Source organism: Falco peregrinus, chromosome 8 (genome assembly GCF_023634155.1).
Source record: "Falco peregrinus isolate bFalPer1 chromosome 8, bFalPer1.pri, whole genome shotgun sequence".
In the NCBI taxonomy this organism is placed as follows: domain Eukaryota; kingdom Metazoa; phylum Chordata; class Aves; order Falconiformes; family Falconidae; genus Falco; species Falco peregrinus.
Window position 1 is genome coordinate 41440638 of NC_073728.1, and position 20894 is coordinate 41461531.

At 40.3% G+C, this 20894-nt stretch overlaps 1 protein-coding gene across 1 annotated transcript in view; it reads left to right on the top strand.

Annotated features, from left to right (window-relative positions):
• Positions 1-20051, top strand: part of KIF5C (kinesin family member 5C) — an 85516-nt gene extending 65465 nt beyond the window's left edge. The window contains exons 17-26 of the mRNA XM_055812681.1: positions 2116-2233; positions 3407-3483; positions 4872-4981; positions 5810-5911; positions 6536-6596; positions 7353-7424; positions 8214-8318; positions 10582-10798; positions 11799-11912; positions 16265-20051. Of these exons, the coding sequence (XP_055668656.1) occupies positions 2116-2233; positions 3407-3483; positions 4872-4981; positions 5810-5911; positions 6536-6596; positions 7353-7424; positions 8214-8318; positions 10582-10798; positions 11799-11905 (969 nt within the window). The 3' untranslated portion in view covers positions 11906-11912; positions 16265-20051. The remainder of the gene's footprint in view (positions 1-2115; positions 2234-3406; positions 3484-4871; positions 4982-5809; positions 5912-6535; positions 6597-7352; positions 7425-8213; positions 8319-10581; positions 10799-11798; positions 11913-16264) is intronic.
• Positions 20052-20894: the final 843 nt, after the last annotated feature.

Consider the following 20894-nt stretch of genomic DNA (forward strand, 5'->3'; position numbering starts at 1 on the left):
CCTTCCTCATGAAATGCAACGCGTGTGCTGGGAGCGAGAAATGAGGCTTAAGGGAGCAGAGTGTGTTTCTCATGTCTGTTTTGTTGGGTTTTCTCTCTTCTCCCATTCCTTCCTCTCAGTGTTTTTTTCAGCACATTCAGTGGCAATATTGTGTCCTGCTGTAGTTCTTAAAAAGTGTTCTATGACATAATACTGAGAATCCTCCTCGGAGTGATTTTCTCAGTGTGAATTTGGATCTTTTACCTTCACTTTAAAAGCAACCTGAGAAAGGAGGCAGTGATTGTATGGCTCGCTAGCAAAACATCTGGAGACCCCCAACATATCTGGTCTGTTAGTGTGCTAGCAAGATAACCAGGCAGCAATATACAACGTAATACGTTATGGAAAACGTTACTACCTAAGACAGAAATCCAGATGGTAGGAGGGCTTCACAGTGGGTGGCAGTTGCAAGCAGTGGTGCTTGCTGCAGGGAAGGGGACTGACTGCTTTGACGTGCTCAACTGCTTTGAAGCAGACATGTGAAGGGGAGGAGATGATACAATTAACTGTATTTCATTTGCTACCGCTTAGTCTAAGAAAACCTGGGGCAAGGGTAGCCCCTTGTCCTGCAGCAGAATGTCTTTAAAGTTCTACTTAATAAAGCTGTACTGGGAAGTGTGCATAATATTACAGGGAGGCTGGAGTCTGAGGGTATTGGTTATCCAAAAATGTGAAGTAAAAACTGTACTTTTTATCTTGTCCTAAAGCAGACCCTGGGCTGGCACAGCCACTGCAGGGAGTCACCCCACCAGCCTGCAGGGCTCCCTTTCCTGAGGAATCTGAGTAGTAAAGCAGATTAAGGCCTGACTTGCAAGGCAGCTGTGTGCGTGCTTCTGCTGGCAGGAGGAGCGGGAACACATTGCTGGGAATAAAAGCCTCAGCAGTGGGTGGTGGGACAGCCCTTTTCAGCCCTGCTGGTGGCCTACGCTGACCCAGCAAAGGCATGAAAGGCAGCCCGGCAGGTTCTGTGGGCTTGGTATTTGTCCTCTTACACCGCAGCCACACAGGAATCACAGAGAGCTTTGATGCTCAGAGCTTGTCACAAGCCTGACCTAGCTGTTCTCCTCCGTGCCTATTTCCAGACAGGAGACTGGAGGTTTAGGATTTTGAGACGTTTATCCAAGTACTGTATGTTTGTGTGGTGAAGGAACCAAGAAGAAATGCTCGTAAGTCACCTTGCCTTGGCCTTTTGGAGGTTCTAACGTCAAAGTGCAGATTGAGGCCTGTCCGTGTTAAGCTGAGCCATAAAACGGTGTGCCACTGCTGCGTGCCATGCCAAGGGTCTCCGTTTTGCAGCCAGGACATTTGGAGCCAAGCTGAGAGCTGGCCAAATTTCTTGTTAGGTTTAGGAGGCCACTGGAGGATTCGCTGCCCGAAGCGTGCAGCTTGGGTGTGCACCTTTCCCTTCCTGGAGACCTCGGGGCCGGGAGGGTCTGAACTATTTTGGTTCCTGCTAAGGATGATGTCTCTCTAAGCCCGAGCTCCGCGTTGAGGCTGCTGTAAAGGTCTCGGCCCCTCTCTGCTGAGGTGAACCCACAGGTGCTTCAGTGGCCTTATTGATAGGATGTAATAATTCCCAGACAGCAGCTTAATTTTATCCCCAAGTTAGAAGATATTCGTTCCATTTTTGATGTTTTCACTATTTTCTGTGTAAACATAAACTTTCTAGTTCAAAAGGATGTTAGCAAGAAACAAATCATCAGGATGGCTGGGGAAAGTCAATTTGAGCTTCTGCAGGTTGAAGCATCCAGGAAGCCACCTCAGAAGACCACTGTTCCACTGGTTATAGAAAGCTGCTACTGTTTGTTTAACACCAAGTCATGAGCTTCCAAGGATGTTTTGGAGTTACTACCTGCACTGTTCAGCATATGTCTCGGGCTAACGTGTGACCTTTAAAAATGCAGTCTGTTTTGATCTGTTAGCTCCTCCTCGGATCCTTTGCTGTGGTTTCTCCTAGTCATCAGCTCTGCATGTGGAGAACGGTCTATTTTTCCTCCTTATGTAGGACAGTACCTGAATTCCTCAGTAACAAGCTGTGGTACTCACATCTTATTGCTATTCCCCTTGTCTTTAAAGCATGAAGCAAAGATCAAGTCCCTCACAGACTACATGCAAAATATGGAGCAGAAGAGAAGGCAGCTGGAAGAGTCACAAGACTCTCTCAATGAAGAACTTGCCAAGTTACGTGCTCAAGGTATAACACTGGGTCTTGCGGTCATCACTTCTTTTACCAACTCTACCTTAGAAAATTCGGTGTTGGCTGCATTATCATGCGTACGGTAGTCTTAAAACATTTTATTGTCTGCTTAGTATTTTGCGGTGAAGACCTAAAATTGTGATTCGGGATATTTAACATGTTGCACTTCCTTGTAGTACATTACACTTCAGATGAAACCAGGATTATCCCTTTCAGCCTAGTCCATTCACAAAATAGAGAGAAACATAATTTTTCAAAGGAATCAAGAACTTTGACAAGCTTCACCTTGAGCTTTCATGATGTGAGAAATAAAAATAACCCCAACAAATACTTTAGCCAAACAGCACCGATCAATCTTGCTAAATCACTGTTCTGTAAAATTCTTGGATATTTATCTAATTTCAGTTGTCCCACCGGTAAATGCCCTTCCAAAAGGAAGCTACTTCCCTTAGGGTCAAGTAAAAGGTGTATCTTTCCTAGCTCCTATATAGGATCCAGCTGACTTCATTTTCAGAATTGCTGTTTTTTCCCCTTCTGATTTACTGTGGAAAATGTGTATCAAAAGCAGGTCTTGTAGCATTGCTAAGCTCCTGGTTTATTTAAAATTACGATGTGACGTAGTAGCCTTAACATTATTCTGGATTTCTGTACAAGGGATCTTCTCTGACTCTAGGAGTAGCAGGTGGTGACAAGACTTTGTTTTTTGATGTTGTTTTTTTGTTGTTGTTTGTTTTTTAAACATCTCCTGCATTTTTAGAATAGAATTCTCTGCATTTCTATAATGGAATTTTTATTCCATCTCCTGATGTTCCTACCGCACTCATAAGAAATGACCTGGTTCTGGAGGCACCATTTCCCCATAGAAAGTGAAGGGATATGAGAAGGAGGAGGACTGTGATAAGTAGCATTAAAAGGAGACAAGGGTTGCTTGGAAAGGTGCTGGGTGGGCTGAAGACAATGGGGCCTGTTAGCAGAAGGAAAAGGGGGTTTGGGCAGTATTGTCACAGCTTGGGTACTGCAAACCATGGCGGGTTTCTGCCCCTCCAAAGCTGCCTCCCCTGATCCTGCTGCTTTCTGCAAAAAGAGGAACTGTTGGGTTTATTTAAATGGCTGGACGTAGCATGTCCTGGAACTTGTGGCTAATTCTCAACTGTCTCCAACTTTAAACAGAAAAAATGCATGAAGTCAGTTTCAAGGATAAGGAGAAGGAGCATCTGACCCGGCTTCAGGATGCAGAGGAGATGAAGGTAGTATGGCATGCTGCAATTTTAGAGGGCGTTTCTCAGTGAGATCGTTCATTAAGCTGATAATTAGGGTGTAATTTTGTCTTCCTGTACAACGTTGTGTGCTTTCGGAAAATGCTTCCAGCCTCTGTTAGAAAACCTGACCTCATGTAATTAAGCGACCTTTGCAATGTGGAATTAAGAGAACTTGCTAGTATTGAGGTTGTTGATCAGATGATGGAAAAAAGTAAATTACAGTCTGAACATCTGAGGTGTGTGTCTTCTGAGACCAGTTTGTAAGCTGTGCCAGCTTCCAAGAGTAGAGAGGTTCAGTGGACTGTGTTCACTCAATTGGAAATGCCTGGGTTCCTCAAATCACACCAACGGAGAACCAAAATATAAACCCCAGTGTATGGCGTCCATAGCTGAGAACAGTTTGGTTATATATGATTAAAAAATGATATTGATTCACCTCTATGTTACTCTAATTTTCTGCTGGTGGAACTCCGCTGAAAGTCAATTTGCAAAGTAAGGAATCATGCTACTAAGGTTAATACAAATTTGGTACCAAAAAAATTGATTAAAAAAAAGGTCACTTTCCCAAATAATTTGGCAAGAACTCTGACTATCTCCTAGAAATAATAATGAAATATAAACCTGTTTTCTGGTGTTTTCTTCTTTTGGAATGCAAAGAAATGCTAGGCAGTAATGCATGAGTTGGGTTACTGATGTGGTTGCAAACTGCAGAAAAGGAACGATGTAGTTATACAAGGGTAGTGATGGAGGTTCATCAGCTTCAGAACTTTTACCTCCATTATAAGAAGTTATTTTGTATTAAAAATGTTACGTATATTAAAGTTATTAAAAACAGTTGCACAGTTATTCCTTACAGTTAGAAGAAAAAAAGCCAATCTTTGATTAACAAGCTCAAGAGATGCATGGAGTTTTTCTTACTACTTGAGATATATCTAAACCTAGAATTTAAATAACAGGTCTGTCGGTAAACAATTCTCAAGAGTGGGAGGGTGTTTTTGGGTTTTACTTCTGTCACAGGTATAGCTGTACATGTATAAACAGGTGGAATCAATAGAAGACTGGTAAAACCAGTGTTATTCCTGGCACTTGACCGGCTAAGACCCTGGCTTTCACATGCGGCAGTTCTTGCAAGAAAATGAGTGGAAATTGGTGTACATCTGTTGCTAAAAACTGTCTGAATTAAGTGCTTCGAGGAGGAGATGCACAGTTCTGTAATCATCGAGCTATACCAGGCAGATTCCTGAATTAGCCTGATTCCATAAGCTTCACTCAGATCTGGAAAGATAGGTCAATGTAGCTGACACGTAAGAAGGAAGCTGGGCTGTGCGCTACTTGATTTCTGTTTCATGTATGGCTCTGGTTTTTGCACCCTGCAGAAGGCACTGGAGCAGCAGATGGAGAGTCACAGGGAAGCCCACCAGAAGCAGCTGTCCAGGCTGAGGGATGAAATTGAAGAGAAGCAGAAAATAATTGATGAAATCAGAGAGTACGTTCACTCACACCTTTGCTTTCTCTATTCCTGTCCTGTTCTGGGACACTGTAGGGATGTTTTGGGGTTGGTTTTCTTAGTTTTAATTGATATCTCTAGATTTCAGTGTCTTACAGAAAGTAGTGACCTTACATGCAACAGCCAGCCCTCTAATTGTTTTTCACAGTGGATTACAGTGCCTAGTTCTTTATTGTGGAGCTTTAACAGGTCTATAAAATTATAGAGAGGAAAAAGAAGGGGTAATGTTACACCTGCAGGTCAGTAGGTAAGAGAAGCTTGGAGGAGAACAGACTGTACAAGATAAAGGTTTTGAGAGCCTCTTACAGTCCTGCCACAGACTTTCTGAGAGTCTAGGTGAGTTGAATGTGTCCCATTTTTCCACCCTTAATATTTCTTCCTGACACAGCAGTGTAACTCTGTTAGTCACATACTCCAGCACTGAAGGGGAGTTTGTTGCTCCTGTACGCTTCTTTTTGTCAGTATTCACAAAATCTAGGCAATCCTGTTGTATTGTTCATTCTTTCATCATATTGATTGTATGGCCAGAGACTAATAAATAATAGGGGAATGAGAAACATGATGAAGCAGAACAGAAAGCTTGCAAGAGTTTGTGTCCTTTAAAAGAAAGGATGCAAGCCACTGAATTTAGTTCTCCAATATTTTAAAATATTGTTCTGCAGATTCTTTATGCGTAATTTCTTTCAGAATTTCTCAGTAGTTACAGCTTTGCTTCCTGCTGTCCTCTGCTTTGTTTGTGGACATTTACTCACCCTTGTTGATGGGATTTGGGACCAAGCTGTACTGACTTTTCCTTTTGCATTCTAGTATGAATCAGAAGCTGCAACTGGAACAGGAGAAACTGACTGCTGATTATGATAAATTAAAAATTGAGGACCAGGAAAGAGAAATGAAACTGGAAAAGCTCATGTAAGTCAACAGTTTTCTCATCTGGTGTCCTTGAACATAGTGCCTCTTAACGTGTCCACAGGCAGCACATGCTAGTGAGAGGCTTTTGTGTTGAAATAGTCACACTGAAGGTATCATTTCAGTAACAAAGCCAACATGCAGTACTAATAAGTGATTACCAATTACTCCATAGTTTTATATCATAGGCTTTTCAATAGTGGGTTTGATACTTGCCAAAAAAAGATTTTTTGAGAGCTCTGATTTTATAAAATAGCGCAGCAAGTGTTAAACGCCTCATTCCTTAATGCACAGCAAAAATAAACAAGAAAGAAGTTGGGGGTTTGGGGTGATCGTCTTTTGGGGGGGGGTTTTGTTGTTTTGTTTTTTAAGTAATAAAACAGATGTCAGAGTAAAACCCTTTCTTGGAGATTTCATGTGTGGGCACAAAAAATGGAGATGGTGGCTCAGCCGTTCCACGTGAGAGAGCTGCATATCTGGGACAGTCGACAGCATAATTACAGCTGCAGAGAGATGTACAATTTGCTCACATCTGCAGATGTTCTAATCAAACTGAATCTTGATTGAGTCTGTTCTGTGCTACATGGCTTCAACATTTTTTATTTGTGTTTAATGTGATCTTTCTAGACTGCTTAATGATAAAAGGGAACAAGCAAGAGAAGATCTTAAGGGGCTGGAGGAAACAGTGGTATGTCTTAGTTACACTTTATTGAGCTTTTTTATTCCCCCAGGTCTTCATCACCGATGTGTTACCAAACACTTGTACCTGTGCCCGAGGAAGTGATCACTTTAGATCATAACAGGCTACATTTGTGCATTTGGCCAAATCATGAAACTGAATTTTAAAATTTAAGAATAAAAACTATTCTTGTTGCCCCCCTGTGAATAAGCTATTATCGATAAGTTTACTGGTACTCTTTGTTTTGCTGTCCTTGTTCCTTCAAATCACCTGAAATAACCAGCATGCTGAATAGTGCAGCTACAATGAAGTGCTACACGCCTGCCTCGAACCTGACCAGTGTAACAGCTTGCTTGCTTGCTTAAACATCTTAAGTGCCTGTGAGCGAGAATTCGGAGCAGGCTAGTGTGTTTGCTAGAGAGTGAATCCAGAGTTCTTGCACGTCACTAGATGTGTGTAACCATGGCCGGTTTGTGAGACTTCAGCTTTTTGCTGTTGTTTCCCCATGCCCTAAGGCAGAGTCGAGGTCTTTTCCGAAGTGGCTTTGGCGTGGTGAGTACCCTGGGGGGTGCAAGAGCTCTTCAGTGGGGGACAGCGCGAGCACTGCTTTCCTGTGAGCTGCGCGTGCCTGCCGGCAGGTACAGCTCCATATGTAAATCACAACAAAGCGATGGTATTGACTCAAATCTGAGGAGGATTTTTACACCAGGCTATCTACAGTAGTGTCTTAGTGGTTTCTGCTTTTTATATTTTTTTTTATTCCAGGCGAGAGAACTTCAGACGCTTCATAACCTGCGCAAATTATTTGTTCAAGATCTTACCACCCGCGTTAAAAAAGTAAGACTGCACTCTTTTAAACCAAAGTGTCATCTTTTTTGCGGTATGTTTGGGATCTGTGGGAAGCCTTTAGTGCATGTTGGTGCAAATAGGATGTTATCTTTTTCAATAAGTGAGTAATAAGATTAAAACTGTTCCAATGTTTATTAGATTTTATTTGGTCCTAATTTGTTACGGACAAGTCTTGGTGGTTAAACAAAATGAATCAATCCAATTCAATTACAAAATTTCTCAAAGATGGTTTTAATGGTTACCAGAAATTATTCAATATAACTTGCACTAACTTATGCCACACTGAATGCTGTGGCCCTTTCTTTCTATGGGCTTGTGACTCGTCAGCCTTTTCCTGGCCAAATTATTATTTGGCAGAAATGAACGTATTATCAACTGTCAAAGATGAGTCAGAAGCTGCATAAATAGCCAAAGGCTTCACAATATTTTTCAGTCCTTTAGAGTAGTTTTGGAGAATGTTTTTATACTTTTTTTTTTAAGGTTGAAAACAGATATTACATAAAAAATGTCTCCCAGGAGTGGCAAAAAATGGAAAAGAGATTTTCCCTATGAAAATCTATTATTTTCCTATGCAGTATCCCTCCACAAGTAAGAATAGTTTATTTTTTGTGTAGTGGGGAATGTGGCTCTTAAAGATCAAATGAACAAGTAAAATAAATGCTCTTTAATTTGGGGCTCTGGAAGACATTTCTGCCTTTGGGAAGCTTGGATTCACAAAAGAGCTGAGCTTCCTCTTGAGTTTCTGCCTGGCTTTGAATGCTGCAACTCTCTATGCAGAGTGTTGAACTTGACAGCGACGATGGAGGTGGAAGTGCTGCGCAGAAGCAGAAAATTTCCTTTCTTGAGAACAACCTGGAACAGCTTACAAAGGTTCACAAACAGGTAGGGGCTCTGATTCCTTCTGCCTCTCCTTCTGCCTCTCCTTCCACCTCAAAAATTGTGCTTTTTTATGTTTAAAAGGATAATTTTTGAAGGTAACCTGTGCTGTCTGGGGAAATGGTATCTGTAGTTCTCAACTGAAATTCTTGGCATTGGGAGCTGGTGTTAGAGCTGCTCTTGCCACCACTGATACTACTTCTGAATGTGTTAAATTATTTTTTCTGTGAAAATAGATCCTAGGAGTTTTGGCAAGACTAATTGTCCCTGTATTGGTGTAACGTATAAAAACCAGCACCAAGTGTTTGTTATTACCTTGTGTGCTGATAGCTGGTTTCCAGATGGATCATGTATCCCTCGTTTTGACTCCTGGCCTGAAGCTGCCTAGAGTTTCTGGGCATGTCCATCTCTGTCTCCTCCCTCTTTTGTGGAGTTCCCGTTCCCTTTGGAATTCTGCTGTTCAGAGAGACAAGGGCTACCGAGAGCCCTTCACCCTAGGTACCCACTGTGCAAATGGGGGTGGAGGGGATGTGTAGTAGGCTAACGTTTCGGGTATACGTCAAGGAAAGAGCCTTACCCTCCGCTTGCTGGAAGTGTGTGTATCAGTGGTATGCGTATATATCTAAGTAGCACCTTGTTAGATAAACTAGGCTATTTCTGCCCATAAGCATACTTCCACCCCCTTTTCAGATGACAGTATTTTTGAACTGTCCCACTATTCAGGTGTATAGCACACAACAGTAAAGACGCTTTTGATTTCATTTTTGAGTAGTGACATAACATTCTCCAGTGCAGTTTTCTGAAACTGTTATTAGTGAGACACAATACTCTATGAGATTTGCTTGCTTTATTCCTGTGGAAGTGCCAAAAAAGCAAGCAGTGCTGGACCATGACAAGCGTCCGCCTAAGGTTCGGTGTTTTGAGATTCCCAGGGAACAGATGGTTTAAAGACCTAGTTTCTAAATAAGGAAATCAGGACATGTTAGGAGTGTTTTTCCTTTTACAAGTTTTGCCTTTTTTGCACTCAGTTCACACATCTGCTGGGTTTTCAGATACAGATTTTTATAGCTCTCATTAGCATATATTTACTCAAAACCAGCTAGGAGTCTACATCTCATAGAAAACTTAGAGGGAAGAATGACATTGGACTTGACCCGAATGTGCTGTCATCCTGCTCTTATAACTATTTTGTAGAACAAGGGTTCAACACTTGCAGAAAAAGCACATTGTGACAATCTTTTAGCTTGCTTTGTGTTTTTCTTCTGGCACTAAGCCTGAACTAGCAGGTGTAAAACATTTGGATTGTCAAACAATGTGTGAATGTTAGTACGTGCTGTTGCATTACTGTGTTATTAATGTGGTAGTTAAACCACTTTCTTCCTTTCACTCCAGAAAAGGGGGAATCGCTCCTTTGGAACAGTTTTCTGTTGACTTCTAGTAGTGGTATAATCTGTTCAGTAGAAATTGTACTGGATTTTCTAACTGTTTGCATCAGCTTTTTATTTATCAAAAAAGCAATCACCTCCCTTGGCTGCTGTTGCGTGTAAAGTTATATGTTATTGTGGTAATTGATAGACCTTGCTCAGGTTTGTATTTAATTGAGGAAGAGCATGAATTCAGAGTAGCACATGATCACACTTATAACTACAGCCCTTAAAGTGATTTTTTAGCAATGTCTGAGGCATTGAAGTTTCCAGTTTTCCCATATGCTTGAGTAGGGGACAAGTAGGTAAGCATGCCATAGCCACTGGAGATGAGTTTTTGATGATACCCGGTGTTACCTGTAAGACATATTTCATCATTATTATTTTGAAATAATGAGGGTGATCAAGTATTTGTGAAATGCTGGATATTTCTGCGTTCTGAAGAAAAGTAGAATTTCTGCTGCAGTTGCTCTTAAAGTCTAGTAAAGCCAGTTGCAGTAGCAGAGTGCCGTGCAATAGCAGGGTTTGTCCTGGACCCCCCACCCTTCAGGATCAGATTTGTGAAATTTTGTTGAATGGAGTAAACTTACTTGTTCTTTGATCTGTCTCGAATAATTTAAATTAGTATTATACCTCAGTTAGACAAAGGAACTGCATGATTAAAAATAAATCTCGCTTTGACGTAAGCTTTTTACAGCCGTTTCTGGAAGAGGCCTGTTTCATTTGTAGTATACAAGGTGGGAAGACGAATTGGTGGCTTTTTCTGTCTCTCCTTGTAAGAGGACCTTTCCCATCGGTCCTCATAGGTTTCTGACAGGATATTTCTGAAACTTCTTTTCTTGCAGTTGGTACGTGATAATGCAGATCTTCGTTGCGAGCTTCCTAAGCTGGAAAAACGACTTAGAGCTACGGCAGAGAGAGTTAAGGCCCTGGAGAGCGCACTGAAGGAGGCCAAGGAGAACGCCATGCGAGACCGCAAACGGTACCAGCAGGAGGTAGATCGCATTAAGGAGGCTGTGAGAGCCAAAAACATGGCACGGCGAGCACACTCTGCTCAAATCGGTAAGGACATGGAGCTAAAGGGTTAGTGGTCGCTCGCATACTTCATGGTTGGTCAGTTTGCTCGTGTTTAAATAGAGAGAGCTTTGAAAGCAGCAGTCCAGGGCAAACCACAGGGTCTGCTTCTCCTCTGCTGCACAGGAATCTTCAAAGCCTTCACTTTTTAATAGAGTCTGCCCCACCTAAAGTTTAAAGTGCCTCTGCTATTTAACTCAGTAAATAGATGGCATAATGGGTCTTGTGTGCCCTTCTAGTGACCTGAAAACTTGTCTCTTTAAATTAGTCTCTCACTTTCTTCCTCCTCCCCCACATACTCTCCTTCTGCTTTCATTCTTTCCTTGCCTTTCGGGACCTTGTCCCTTTCTCTTTTTTTTGCCCCTGATTACTTCTCCTTGTGATCTAATTTGGACTGTGTAGAGTCAAAGATCTTCCTATATAATTTAGGTGCTTGATATATCTTTGTGGTGTGATCTGAATGTGTGCATGAAATCAAATGGCATTTCAGATGGGCAATTTTTTAAATGATCTGTTGGAATTGCTAAAGTAGAAGGATAATGTTTTGGATGGTATGCTAACACCGGGGTCTTAAAACCTGAGAGACAATTATTTCCTGTTGTATGCTACGTCTTGTAGAAAGCCATCGCTAGCTTTGTCTCAGTGTCAGCTGAAATGATGTACGTAGTCAAATTGAACATAGAAAGTACATCCCTGACCACCAAGTGGGTCATGACTTCCCTCTGTTGTGTGGACAGTCCATAATCTTGGCAGACGTGAGGGGCTTGCACAGGACGGTTAAATGGTTCTGTCACAGGCAGAAAATGGATGGGTTTGTTGCTGGCTGAGGTAAGGGAATGCGATGTTCCGCAGAGGCAGGTTATAGACTGCTCTGCCAAGCATGGCTCCTTGTTTGGAAACAAGGAGGTTTGTACTAGAGGAGAAGGTGCGCTGTAGAAAGCCTTGTGTGAAAGCTAAATGTCTTGTTTGGTTTCCTCTTATTCTGCAGCCAAGCCCATCCGCCCTGGTCACTACCCAGCATCTTCTCCAACGGCTGTCCATGCCATCCGAGGGGGAGGGTTGTCAAACTCCAGCTACTATCACAACACCAAATAGACAAGAAGTAAGAGCAAAGTAACTTACTCTTTCACTGATCACCCAGTTTTTTCTATATTTCAGTCTTGCTTTTAGAAGACCCACAGGTTTGTTTTTTTTCTAGTTTTAGTAGGAGTCATTTGCTGATAATTTAACTGTGAAAATTAGTGAGGAGTGCCTTGTTAGAATGCCTTGCAAGCTGCTGCTGAGAGTGTTTATTTTAATGACTTAAAAATTTTTTAATAAACTGAAAAACTCTGTTTAGATCTGTACTAAAATTCACACATAGAGGTGTGAAACTCATGTAGTAAAAATAGAGTTCCAGAGGTTCCTTCTGCTCATATAATTTTTTGCTTTCTGTAACATGATTATATTTCTGTTATATTATATAGAATATGATTTTTATATATATATAAAATTGATAATATATATAATATATATAATATAATAATATATTTTGATATTCCGGCCTGGGACAGGGCAGAGCAGCCGTAAGTGGCAGCAGCACAGAGCTTTCCAAATTTGTGTGTCACAGTTTGGCAAACTTCACTTTTGTTTCTTTTGCTTTGCACTCTTATTCAGCTGTCTTCAGAAAAAAAATGGAAATACTTTAATTGCAAGGGCTTGAGGTTTTCTCCTAAACAAAAATCTCATCCTGGAAAGATGAGCGGCGTATTCCCATGAGACTGCTTCATGTATCCTGTCCTCCCATTTATTTTATTACATCTTCTATTATTTTAGATGACAACTTTATGTTACAGGCGTGCTAAGAGTTGGATGGTAGTGAGTGGCTGTGAAAAGCCATTAAAACCGCTAAGTTATCCCTCCAAGTTTGGCTTTTTTCTCTCCTTGAGGATTAATTCTGGCTTATGACTCTGTTATGACAGTTTGTGGGTTCCTTTAGGCACTCGGCATTCTTGGGTGTTTTTTTCTTTTTCTTTTTTTGGAGAATGTTTCATGTCATGCATGCATGCAAACCATCCATCACATCGCACTCAAGCTGTTATTGTGTTGTGCAGATTGTTTCTGTTCATTGTGTTTTCCATAGCTCTGTAGCTGCAAGCAACATATTTTCACTGTGGATGAATAAGGGCAAGTCTTTGCTGAGTGTTTTTGTGCATTGGTTCATTATGAACTGAAACTGGCTTTTCCATCTCACAAGCAAGATAGCTTGTCTATCTACTTCATTGCATCCCCACCTCCGTGAAAGAGCAAAGGGAAAAGGAGTGCGATAAAAGCATGTAAAATATTTCCAAACATATATCATAACTGCTGCTTTGTGGGAAAAAAGACTGCTACCTGCCTAAACTGGGTGGGCCTTTAATATACCATCTGCTAGGAAATTAAGTGTCAGACTCAGACAGGCTATACATCAGGTATAGGCACATGTCAAGTGAACGACTGTAGGTTAATAAAAGTTACTAACAAAATAAATGCACTTAAAACCAGATGGGTGTATAACAAGATAGGGTTTTGGAAATCAATCAAAAGTCAATCAGAAGGCATGGGATACCTCTTAAATGTTTTAGATGCTGACTTTTAGATTTGAGGGCAGTGGAGGATGAGCAGATTCAAGGCACACTTGGAACACGTTGCAGAGGAGAGCTCATGGACAACAGGGGTGGAGGAAAAGAAGATGGAAGATCTTAGAAGAAACTGGGTAAACTTAAGGATTTACAGTTTCTGAAAAAAATGGGGAAAATAAATACATCTGAAAACCAAATGGAAGCCCTGCTGGTTGGAATGAAGCGGTTGAAAAAGTGTCTCTGTGTGTGGGTTTTTCTTAATGGACAATAGTGTTCCTTTATGGCATTTCTTGGTCTAGTTCCCTTGTCACTCAAGATTCAGTCTAATGCCTGGCTCTGTTAGGCCATACATGGGGTCTGTAAGGCAAGAATTTGAAATGTCTTGGGAGTTGGACTCAACAATCCTTATGGGTCTGTTCCAAGCTGAGGTATTCAGTGATTCGATTCTATGATTACTATGCCAAAGAACCGCATTTCAGGCTTTATAGTTGGTTTTTAAACTCAGTCAAGTTCTAGATTTTTTCCATACACCTAGAAAGAGTTCTTGAAGATGTAGTAAACTAAGGCTGGGCAGTGATAAGAAGGTCACTTCTCATCAGTTTTGGTCCTTCGGTTAAGATATTGGCAAGTTGCAACTTTGGCTGGCAAATGATTTTGGGAGTACTGGAGTAATCTGAATTCTGAGCTTGTAGGATCAGGGGCCTGAGTAAGAGTGTTAGTAAAGGTACTACTTGCACATGGAAAACTTTATACAGATTATTTCCGTAATATCGTCAAGACATTTCTGTGCTCTGTAGAATTACACTCTGCTTTTGAATGGCATAGTTCTACACAGCTAGAATTAGAACAGAACTTTCTCGTATGTTCATTTAATAGCAGTGAAATAAAGGTGGGGGGTTTATATGTTTGTTGCCAAGTAACATCCCTCTTTCTGGAATGAAAACTTTTATACCAGGACGAGGAGAAATTTATCTTGCATTCATTCATTATTCACGGTAAAGATAATAGACACTTACTGCTGTTAGGCCAGGCATTGATTATCATTGATTACCCCTCAGTAACAGCCAATATTGCTCTTGCTGTTCTCACAAAGTTCATTGGTAAAATTTCTTCTGCCAGAGCAAGTGGTGCCCTGTGCAGACTTCTAGGTTTGCCTTCACCAGCTTTCCAACACCTTTCTGAGGGACTGAGCTGGAGGATGCTCTCCTGGTATCCATAGACCTGTGAGCACACCGGGGATGCTCCGGCGCTGCCTGGGAGCCTTGGGCAGGCAGACCAGCAGCAGATGCGTTGATGATGTGTGTTTTCATATTTCAAATCTGAAGGGAGCTGGTTATCTGCCTATCCTCCCCTTCTAATATTTGCTCAAACTTGTCTGATACCTCATTTCAAAAGAGAAGGAAAGGACTGACGTGAAGATATGCTAACGACTGCAGCAATGCTCCATCATGGTATACTGAAATTATTAAAGCAGCCTGTTCTGGGATCTGCATTTGTGAAATACGTTGTGCAAATAGGCTCTTGTCTGTATGTCCCTTATCCTAAGGTCTCTGGTATGTTCCCAGCACCTCCCCATCCTTGAGCAAGATGAATAACTATATTTAATCTAGGCAGACCGTAGATAATCTAGCCAGTAAGATGCATAAATTAATAACCATCCTGGTTTCCTTTAATAAGGATGACAACTAGGAGCTAACTACAGTTCCCACCATTAATTTAGGGTAAATTTCAAAACCCTGATGCATCAATATTTACGTATTTATTTATTTTTATAACTTGATCTTGAATATGAACAAGTTTTCTTTAAGTAACTATACAAGAAAATGCTTAATTGAGGCAAACACACCTCTCTTTGTAAGGCTGATTTTTGTATTAGCTAATTTAAAAATGCTAGGCACTTCCGGTTACTTATGTGGGGCTTTCCATATGGCTAATGAGTAATGCGGGAGGAGAAAAAGTTCAAACCCAAGAGTTTTTAAAAGTCTGTGTTTTAAATGTTTTATAATCAAATTTACACCTTTATACTTGATAAGTGCCTTGAACTTTGCTTCTGGATGGAATTGCTATTAAATTAGTGAGAGACATGCCTGCATATTGTATATATATAAAATTATATAGCGTGTATATATATATATATATGAAATATATGTTGATAATATAAATGTCAGGGTATTGTATATAAATATACTATAGTCTCAGGATATTATATAAAATATTTTTCTTGATTTCTGTAAACACGTATTTTTTTATATATATATATGTGTGTGTGTGTGTATCGGGAAAGTACCTCTCTGTCAGGAGACATACAGAACAGGAGGATTGTTTTGGATTTATATTTTTTCATCCCTTCATTTTATAGTAAGTTTTCAAACTCAGCTGCAGTTACTTCCTTTACTTGTTACATAAGATACACACACACATTTGCTCTTTGCCATATCCAAGTGCCAACCAGTGGAGAGAAATCCTTTTAAAAGAACAGAGACATAAAAAGAAAAAAAAAAATGTTAGACCTTTAGATAGTGTTTAGGCAAAACATAATGCCACACTACAGGAGGCAAAGAATTAATTCAAGAGAATTGTTTCATTATGATTGTGCCAATTTGTGGGCTGGGAACTTTGAAGATAAATCTGGCAAAATTCCTCTCCAAGACTTAGTAACTGAGACCCTAATTTTATGAATTGTTAAAATTGTGCTTTGTGACGCTCATTTCATGGCTGTTATGGTGGCTCTTTGGTTGCTGTGCATCACGTTTCTATGAAGTGCAGGTATCAGTTGATTTGCCGTGTTGCATATCTGCTTTATAATCTCAAATATCCACTAATTATCATTACCTTTCTTGCTCTCTTTTGACAGGTTGATTCCACTTAGCATGTTAAGGACTGTCATTAAGTCACTAGTTTCTTTTTTCCCCCTCTTCAACCTGATCCACATCCTGTTCATCCTGCGCTTCCTACAGCCATCTGCAATGCACTGGTCCCAGGTATTTTGAGCTTCGTAGGATCTTCACGTGTACAGAAGTGTTCAGCTCAACTCTTCTACAGATACTTGTACAATGTATTTAACATAACCATCTAAGTAACGATAGGAAGTCTGCCACTCAGAATCTCTCACTGACTGCGTTTGACCCCTTGGCGCTGGTTAGGTTGGGGCTTCTACACTCAGATTGATGCATTTTTGAAGTCCTCTGTTGCATCTGTAAATCCCGACTTCTGGCATCAAAGAATTTAATGATTCAATGACCAAGTGCCATCAAAAGCAGGTGATTGTGCTCTGTCATGACTGATTTACTGTATAATATACATATTATTTTATATTTTTAGGGGATGAAAATGTGCTGCTATATGGTTTAATTTTACTGCTTACATTTTCAGAAGTAAATTTCCCCAAAGAACCATTTGTAATATCCTGATAAAATCTTTGGACTGTATAAAATAACCTTTATTGCAGTACCTGGTAAAGATCAAACGGGATGCAGAGAAATCTGTTAGTATAGATCTAGGTTTTGAAGTTTGGTAGTTACATGAATATATCTGTGTGACCTATTTTAAAATTAAGATCTGATCTGCTTGTAGTTCTTCCTACAGTGGTGGGTTTTCCTGGAGTGTGATGGCTAGCCATGTGTTTGTAAGCGTTGTTCTCTATGAAATTTTGAAGGCTTTCAGAATGCTGTGGAAATCTTGTCTTGGAAAAGCTGACAAGCATCCCCCCCCTGCCCGCCTCCCCCTCCCTCCCCTCGCCCTTTCCCCTTCCCACATGCTTTTGGCAAGCCCCGATCTGTTCACACTGGAATTCAGATGCTGGAGTGAACAGTCCCCTACCAGAACAGACACTACCTTAAAGAATAAAAGAAAATAATCTCCCAAACCCCAGACCCTACCTTAAAAAAATTGCATAGAGTGAGTCAAAAGGAAGTGAGAGTTGTATACTCAAGCTGTCCTTTGCAGACCAGATATGGGAATGCGTTTGTTAGGAGGTGAAGAGTGTATTGCAAGGGGAAAAGAACGTCTTCATAAGTTACAATATACAAGTCATCCTAGGGATGGTATGCTTGTGCTCACGGAGGTAAGGATCAGCCCGCTTGCCTTTCTTGGAACTCTCTCGTGTCACACAGAAAGTTTCTGTCTTCTCAGCAAGGGGGCACTGGAATCGTGCTGGGAAGGTTCCGCTGGCAAGCAGAAGCTACTCCTCCTCCTCTTCCTCCCTGCCTACCGCTTCTGTGCCACACACATATCTTCCGTGTTCAGGTGTGCGTAGCATGCAACGTTACGTCTTAATGAAGCGTGGGTTCTAGGAAGGTTACAGCTGAGCATAGCCCTTCTAGTCTTGTTTTGCAGGCGTTTGCTCTTATTTAACTTGAGATTGATTTATTATTTTTTTTATTACTTAATGTGTTTGTTAGTAGATGTAGAACTATTTAGTTGATGTAGAGCGTTTTGAAAGATTGTGAATTGACTTTAGATATTTTTTTCTACTGAAATTATTTAGGTTGGTGCAAAGTAAGTTGGACTTAATTTAACTGTTGGGGTTTTTTTTTAATGTTGCACTATTTTGGGGAGCATTTTGCTAAAAAATATTTAATGAAGTTGCAAATTTGCATGTATTTAATTTATTTTGTATTTTCCAAAGTTTTATATTTTCTTTCTTTATGTGCATGTGCACTGCCAGAAAAATGAACTGTGAACTTGCCATATGCAATCTTTAATAAAATTACTAATTCAGAACTACTCTGTACTATCTTATCAGCTGTTCAGAGCTGCAATTTCTACTATGAACTAATGATCCTCTTGTTTTGGTTCTCAAACAGTTGTCTTGGAAAAGATACCAAACTTAATTGCTGTCAGAGATTTTGTATTGTAGTAAACCTTTTGTTCTGTCTCAGATTCAGAGTTCGATATGGAAGTATTTTGTAGATGCAGCATTACCTTAAAAAAATAATAAAAATGTATCAAGTTCCTCACACCATCACCATTAGTTATGTATGGCAGTTTAGACAGCTTTCTTCAGCTTGAGTAATAAGTTAGCTTTGACATCTCTTAATTGTGCTAGTGCTGATCAGCCAGTCAGTTCATCTAGCTAAAATAACGTTAGGTTTCTCCAAGTTAACTTTTACATCAAGACTGCAGGAGGACTTTCTATAACTGCAATAATGAAAAGATGCCTTAGGCTAAAATTCTCAAAAAGGAACACAGAGATATTTACACGATTGGAAATTATTGTCAATTGAACTTACTCTGCTTATATATAGATTCTTGGTTTGTAAGCCTATTTTAATTAGGCAACTTAAGTTTGTATTGCGTATTGTATATTCAACTTTTGTACCATTTTTAAGTCTTACACATTTTATATATAGAAATGAAAACCACACATCTGCTCTGCAGAAATCAAAACCTGTCTCTCGCTATTTCCACTACTTGATGCTATCTTACTTTCTTTGGTCTTTGAATGTTGTGTTGTATTTATTCTAGGCTAATTTTCAAGTTGTGATTTGTACAGCGCAAATCAAATTTCACATCTAAAATGTCATGCATGGGACAAATTTTGGTGGAAATACCGTTCACAAATGGAAAACGTACTTCAGATGGAACTAAAGTGCTTATTGTTTTTTTTGCTAGTAAGTAAAAAGTATTTCCTGCTCACTTGAGCTTCTCTTAATGCTATGTTAAAATATCTTGTGTTTGTCCTTGAGTTCACGTTTCATCGACTTGTTTTCTTGAAATCAAGGAAGGTTTGAAACCTGGAAAGATCTCGGCTGATGCATTTTTAAGTTTGTATTTAACTCAACAAGGGTGAGAGTGGATTATCCTGAATACTCTGGAAACTCAAAAATAAGTCACAAAAACTTTGCTACGGTAACTTCTGCCTACAGAACCTTATTACATTTCATTTTATAAAGCCTAATGGACTAGGATGCACATTTGCCTGATTTTTTTCTAAATAAGGCTTGGAAATAAATATTAAGCTGAACGTTGTTTTATTTGAATTAATGGGTATTTAAAGCTAACGGTGATGCAGGTCCAAAAGGAGAAGGCCTAATCAGATTCTCGTTACTGAATGAGAAAGACCCTGTGTAAACATGAATGAAGTACATCTCAGTTGGAAATGGAAGGAATCGACAAAGAAATGGGCAGGATAATCTTAATCTACCCTTGCTTTGATTTTCGTCTTCACTGTGCCTGTACAAACTGCGAAGTGCACTGGACAACATCCGCTGTGCAGGATGGAACACCTCTCTCACTCTCACAGTCTTGTCCATTGGAACACTTTTTTTCGTTGTGGGAGAACCACGGGGGTTGAGGCATTCTGTAGAATTATACATGTCTAGTTTGTAAAGTGTGTAACGTGTACTGCAGATGTGTATTCTCTGGGCTCTATGTATCTTTACAGTAGTGTTCAATTTAGGAAAAAATAAATTGTGGACACATTTTGCTGGTAACAAGGGGAAATTTTTTGCCATTGCATCAAACGATGCTGAAATGTATTAAACTCTTGATAGCAGACCTGAACCCTCCTTCCCCCATCCCGTGGAGATAAGTCTTTTATCTTCGTTCTAAAATTCCATCAGAGATGGATGGATACACTGGCAGACTGCATGATGTATCATTCAAAACCCGTTACAGTGGAAAATAAAACTGAACTAAACTTTGCGGTGTGCATGTTGTGTGACACGTTACGTGCAGCATCTCTGTTACAGGGGTGCTCTGCCTGTCCTCGTGACGCTTAGGAGCAACCTGTTCAATGGAACCACGCTTGAGAGCGTGCTGGAGTCCACATCTGAGGCTGCTGTCTGGATTTTGGCTTTTCCTCTAAATCTGTAGAAAGTAATTAGAAGGCTTGGATGACTCACTGGGAAAGGAACACAGGATTATTTTTTACTTTTTGACAAATAATTGAATCTTCTCTGCTGCCTCTCCATCCAAATGCTCCTTCTTCCTGCTCTTTTTTTCAGTAGCCTGGAGGATGACAGGGAGACTCTTCCACTTAACCTCTGCATGCATTTCCATTTTTATAGGAATGTTACACTCGCTTTACATACAGTGTAATGGAGTAAAAGTTCCTGCATCCTTGCCACCTCCCTTAAGTCAAACTCAGGAGCTTTATAAACAGCTTAATTTCAGTAATTATTAATCTAAGCATTTCTCAATTATATCGTTACTTTTCTACACAAATCTCTGGCACTCCAGAATTTCTGTAGAAATGGATTGCTCTGGTTTTGCTGCTGAGTAGATTTGTAATGAGGATTATGTGGGTTTTGCATCATTACTTATATATGTTCGTGCTGCTTTCAGTTGGGGCCTGGTACGAACCCAGAAGCATAGGAAAACATTTACAGCCAGGCTCTATCAGTGTTCTTGCTGGTGATGGGTGGCCGGTGGTGACTGATGGCCACCTGTTCCAAGAGCTAGGTGAAACGCCACTGTGCAACTACGTGTTTAGATGCACTACTTACATAGATCATAGAATCACAGAATGGTTTGGGCTGGAA